General features: G+C 41.3%; 1 protein-coding gene across 5 annotated transcripts in view; it reads left to right on the top strand.

Moving 5' to 3' along the window:
• Window positions 1-5,992, top strand: part of SLMAP (sarcolemma associated protein) — a 163,511-nt gene that overhangs the window by 135,541 nt on the left and 21,978 nt on the right. For 4 of the 5 annotated variants that reach the window (XM_008059402.2, XM_021713071.1, XM_021713072.1 and 1 more), the window contains one exon: window positions 5,475-5,597. The exons of the other annotated variant lie outside the window; for it this stretch is intronic. In XM_008059402.2, the coding sequence (XP_008057593.1) occupies window positions 5,475-5,597 (123 nt within the window). The remainder of the gene's footprint in view (window positions 1-5,474; window positions 5,598-5,992) is intronic. 5 annotated transcript variants of the gene reach the window in all.

Genomic DNA, 5,992 nt, shown 5'->3' on the forward strand with positions numbered 1-5,992 from the left:
CAAGTTGCCCAGGTGGGTCTTGAACCTGCAGGCTCAGGCAATCCACTCACCTCAGCCTCCCCAAGCGCTGGGATTACAGGCTGAGCCACTGAGCCCGGCTCCAATCCTTTTCTTAAAATATTGTGATAATTGTTCAAGGTCCACTTATGAGTGAGAACATATGATACTCTGTTCTTTGTTTCTGTGATAGATCACTGAGTATGATAGACTCTAAAATCCATCCAAGTTGTTCCTTTATGACTGCATAATATTCCATTGTGTATATGTATCACTTTTTTTTATCCAGTCCAGTCTCACTGGGCAGCACGATTGGTTTTATGTTTTTGCAATTGTGAATAGTGCTGCAATAAATATGCATGATAGCCGGACTCGGTGGCTCAGCCTGTAATCCCGCGCCTTGGGAGGCTGAGGTGAGTGAATTGCCTGAGCCCGCGGGTTCGAGACCTGCCTGGGCAACTTGGCGAGACCTCATCTCTACAATAAATCAAAAAATTGGCCGGGCATGGTAGCGTGCGCCTGTAGTTCCAGCTACTTGGAGGGCTGAGGTAGAAGGATCGCCGGAGCCCAGCAGGTCGAGGCTGCGGTGGCCGGGAGCGGCCACTGCACTCCAGTCTGGGTGACTGAGTGAGACTCCAACTCAAAAAAAAAAAAAAAAAATATGCATGAGGCTGCAGTCTTATGAATGAAAGAGATTGTGTTGATTTGTGTTTTAATAGATATAGTGAAAACAGACGTGGTGACTCACACCTGTAATCCCAGCACTTTGAGAGGCAGAAGCGAGTAGATTGCCTGAGTCTAGGGGTTCAAGACCAACCTGGGCAATTTGATAAGACCTAGTCTCTGCAATAAATCAAAAAATTAGCAGTCAAGCATGGTGGCTCAAGCCTACAATCCCAGCACTTTGGAAGCCTGAGGCGAGTGGATTGCCTGAACCCACAAATTCGAGACCAGTCTGGGCAACATGGTGAGACCTCATCTCTACAATAAATCAAAAAATTAGTCGGTCATGGTAGTGCACTCCTGTAGTTCCAGCTACTTGGAAGGCTAAGGCAGAAGGATCACCTGAGCCTAGCTGGTCGAGGCTGTGTTGGCCAGGAGCATGCTACTGCACTCCAGCCTGGGCAACAGAATGAGACTCAAACTCAAACTAAAAAAAAAAAAAAAATTAGCTGGTTGTGGTGGTACGTACCAATAGTTCCAGCTACTTGAAAAACTGAGGCAGAAGGATTGCCTGAGCCCAGCATGCCAAAACTGCGGTGGCTGTGAGCATACTACCATACTCCAGCCTGGGCAACAGAGTGAGACTCCTACTCAAAAACGAAAGAAAGAAAGAAAAAAAAAAATAGATGTGGTGGAAACTTTGGAAAGCATAGCTAACTTTTTGGCCAGGGGCAGGATGGGATCCACAACAGAGGTAGTTAAAAATAATTAAGAGTATGCCAAGAAGGGAAAGGGAGCTATGCATTTCTTGTTTTGTTTTGTTTTGAGTCGGAGTCTCACTCTGTCGCCCAGTCTGGAGGGCAGTCATGCTCATGCCACCGCAGCCTCAACCTGCTGGGCTCAGACGATCCTTCCACCTCAGCCTTCCAAGTAGCTGGAACTACAGGCACCCGCCCCCATGCCCGGCTAATTTTCTGATTTATTGTGGAGATGAGGTCTCGCCAAGTTGCCTAGGCTGGTCTCGAACCCATGGGCTCAAGCAATCCTCTCAACTCAGCCTCCCAGTGTACTGGGATTATGGGTGAGCCACCGTGCCCAGCCACCCCTTAAACTTTTAACCACTTAATTTTAGCATCTTAATTTTAGCATTTAACTAGGATTCTTGCCTGAGCTATAATTACTATAATACCAAATAGTGTCTTCATAATTTTATCTTTCCTTCTACATTTATTTGCTGGCTTTTGACTATGTGTAAGAGTTATCAGCCGGGCTCGGTGGCTCAGCCTGTAATCCCGTGCCTTTGGGAGGCTGAGGTGAGTGGATTGCCTGAGCCCATTCAAGACCCGCCTAGGCAACTTGGCGAGACCTCATCTCTACAATAAATAAAAAAATCAGCCGGGCATGGTAGCGCGTGCCTGTAATTCCAGCTACTCGGAAGGCTGAGGCGGAAGGATCGCCGGAGCCCAGCAGGTCGAGGCTGCGGTGGCCGGGAGCGGCCACTGCACTCCAGTCTGGGCGACAGAGTAAGACTCCAACTCAAAAAAAAAAAAAAAAAGAGTTATCTCATTTATTTATTTATATCAGTATGGATTCATATACTATTCAGTTATGTAATCTGTCACTGTTATTATTTATTTTGAGAATTATATTGTCCCATGTTTGGCCAGTGGGAGCCCATTTTTTCTTTTTGACATAACCCAATCATTCTTTGAACCTTTTCTTATGTTTTGGCATAAAAACTATTCTAGGTTAATCTTGTACTTTCCCTGCCTTACCCCTAAAGTCAACCATTTCTCCAAAGCACCCTAGTTCCTTTTAATGGAAAATGGTATTTAGAAGCCAAGATCTAAGTGTCTTGTGTCCTCATTGCTACTGAAGTTGTAATTGCTTCTAGGCCCACTAGTGGACAGACTTAAGAAATATGTATAAGGCTGGGTACCTATGATCCCAGCACTTTGGGAGGCTGAGGTGAGAGAATCGTGTGAGCCCACAGGTTTGAGACCAGCCCAGGCAACTTGGCAAGACCTCATCTCTACAATAAGTGAAAAATTTAGCCAGGTGTGGTGGTGCATGCCTGTAGTTCCAGCTACTTGGAAGACTGATGCAGAAGGATCACCTGAGCCCAGCAGGTCGAGGCTGCGGTGGCTGTGAGCATGCCACTGCACTCCAGGCTGGGTGACAGAGTGAGACTTCAACTCAAAAAAAAAAAAAAAAAAAGAAAGAAAGAAATATGTATATACAGACCCATGCATACATGTATTATATATATATGCAGTCTCCTACATAACTATATTTATTTCTCTATTTCTCTATATACTCAAATCTATTAGAATTTAAAAGAATTGCCCTAGTATCACAATGCAGCACAGACTGCAGAGGCCAAGATAAGTTAATGACAGGAATTTAGGTAGAAATGATTGGGATGGTTCTAGGATGATGGCAGTAGGATTGGTAATTAGAGTTCCATACTTAGAATTCATATAGCTCAATAAATAACTGAAAATATAAGTGTAACTTATAATTCATACTTTTATTTATACTCTACACCACAGGATTAATTTTATCTTTTCTGGGGTCTTTTGGAGTACAGTAGGATGCTCATGTCCATCACAGCCTGTACCTGCTGGGTTCAGGCGGTCCTTTCGCTTCAGCCGTCCAAGTAGCTGGAACCACAGGTGCGCATCACCACACCTGGCAAATTTTTAAAAATTTGTTGTAGAGATGCGGTCTCACCAAGTTGCCCAACCTGGTTCACCTCCACCTCCCAAAGTGTTGAAATTACAGGCGTGAGCCACCAAGCCCAGGCTAATTTTATCTTTTTCTGTTTCTGTATCTATAACTCTCTTCTTCAACAGTTAGAAAACTGACTCTATTTATCTACAATATATTTATTTGATCATTTTTAGAATACACAGAAAGTAGTTTCAGAATTAGTAGCAAAAGCTTCTTTGGAAAGGAAGCCTATGTGTAAATATTTTTTCCTTGGTTATTAAATTATTAACATAGAGCAATAGTATTCAACATGGGCATTTTACCTCCTAAGGGACATTTGGCAATATCCAGAGACATTTTTGGTTGTTATGACTTAGTGGGGCATGAAGGGGCATCTAGTGGGTAGAGACCAGGAAAACAACTAAACATTCTACAAAGCACATGACTGTCCCCAAAACAAATAATTATTCAGCCCAAAATATCAATAGTGCTAAGGTTGAAAACCTCTAACAGAACTAGGAAGACATCTACTCAAGGATTTTACGTAAATGTTTTTTGTCAAATTACTTGAAAGTACGATATAGGCATTATGATACTTCTTTCCTAAATACTCCTAAAAATAAGAACATTATCCTATATAATGACAAATCCAGAAATAAGGGCCAGGACCTTTGCACACTTCAGTAGTTAGTTTTGAAAGAGTTGTGAGAAAAGTTTTCCAGCTGATGTAGCAGTATCTCTGCCACTGGAAGGTCTCTTTCTCTCCCCACACTCACCAAAAGACCTTTTGACAGAAGAGTTGTTATCTACTAGAGTAGATAAACTAGAATCAAATGTGTTGACAGGAAAAAATAGGATATAATCTATGAGTATGGAAATATGTGTATGTAATGTCCAAGACCTATTATAATTGTATGAAAAAGTATTCTTAGCTCTGTTTTTCTGATGGATTGTAGTTGTTATGCTGAGGTACTTGTAAACCAAAGTAATACTTGAATGCAATAGAAGAATATGGCCGGCACAGTGGCTCACACCTATAATCTCAGCACTTTGGGAGGCCAAGGTGAGAGGATTGCCTGAGCCCACAGGTTCGAGACTAGCCTGGGCAACTTGGCAAGACCTCATCTCTACAATAAATCAAGAAAAATTAGCCAGGTGTGGTAGCACGCGCCTGTAGTTCCAGCTATTTGGAAGGCTAAGGCAGAAGGATCGCCTGAGCCCAGCAGGTCGAGACTGTGGTGGCCGTGACCTTGCCACTGCCCTCCAGCCTGGGTGACAGAGTTAGACTACGACTCCAAAAAAAGAAAATATATGGCTTACCTGATGCTATGTTTATACTGGACAGTGTCCAGTAGCAGAATGTTTTAATACAATGAAAGATAAACAGAGTGACTAGAGAGGAAGGAGGTTAGAGGAATGGGCATATTTGAGATGTAAAGCTGGATTTAATTTATTTCAGCAAAGTCACTTTGGTTACATCATTTAGTAATTCAGCAAATATTTGTTTTATGTGTGGTGTTGGGGAGGTGGAAATAAAAAAGTGGGTGCAGTACAACTTTCATCCTAGTTTTTATCTTGTGTTTCATAACTGGGGTATTCATGCTTTTCTCGAAGGAGAGTTTCTTTCTGTTTTTCCATTTCCAGTTAAATTCCAAGTGAAAATTTTCTGCTTGTTATCAAGAAATTTCAAAATTGATAAAGAAGAATAACTCTGCCCATCTCACTGAATTTCAAGTCTTACATAAACAATGAGTTGTAATCTGTCACTGTCCTTATTTATTTTGATGCTTGTATTGTAAAATATATAATTCAATATATGTTAATATATATTTTATGAGTAAAATATATAATTTAATATATGTTCACATATATTTTATAATACCATTACCATTAATTACTAATATATATACTTAACTGTATTTGTGTTCTTAATCCAGTAAAATGACTAAAATGTTACCATCATTTGCTTCTAAGTTTTATTTAACTCATTTGTTTTATGTCGTTTAACTATGCATGTCTAAACATGAAACAGATTTTCAGTCTTTGTAGAGATTTTAGTGTGATATTAACTCTTGCTTTTAAAATAAACGTGTTTTTGTCAGATGACTTACAGGGTACACAGTCAGAAATTGAGGCAAAACAAGAAATTCAGCATCTTCGCAAGGAATTGATCGAAGCCCAGGAGCTAGCTAGAGCAAGTAAACAAAAATGCTTTGAACTTCAAGGTGAGATCAAGATTACTTTGGTTCTTAAGGGGATGTGTGGAGGCAGCAATGATATAATTGGATAGCCACAAACTTGGAGTCCAGAAGTACAGTTTCTTGTTCCAGATCTACAATTTTATTAGATATGTGATCTTGGGACATTCACTTGACCTCTCTGAACTTGTATTTCAGGTCAGTAAAATGAGGAGAGTTACAAGTTACTCTGCCTTCACATTGTTGACGTGAAGATTGAGTTTACCAATGAAAGATCTTAATAGCTATTAATACATATTAAGTAACAACAATAGAGGCCAGCTCGGTGGCTCAGGCTGTAATCCCACGCCTTGGGAGGCTGAGGTGAGTGGATTGCCTGAGCCCGCGAGTTCGAGACCCGCCTGGGCAACTTGGTGAGACCT

Source organism: Carlito syrichta, unplaced genomic scaffold (genome assembly GCF_000164805.1).
Source record: "Carlito syrichta isolate Samal-C Ts95f unplaced genomic scaffold, Tarsius_syrichta-2.0.1 Scaffold304026, whole genome shotgun sequence".
Taxonomy (NCBI): Eukaryota; Metazoa; Chordata; class Mammalia; order Primates; family Tarsiidae; genus Carlito; species Carlito syrichta.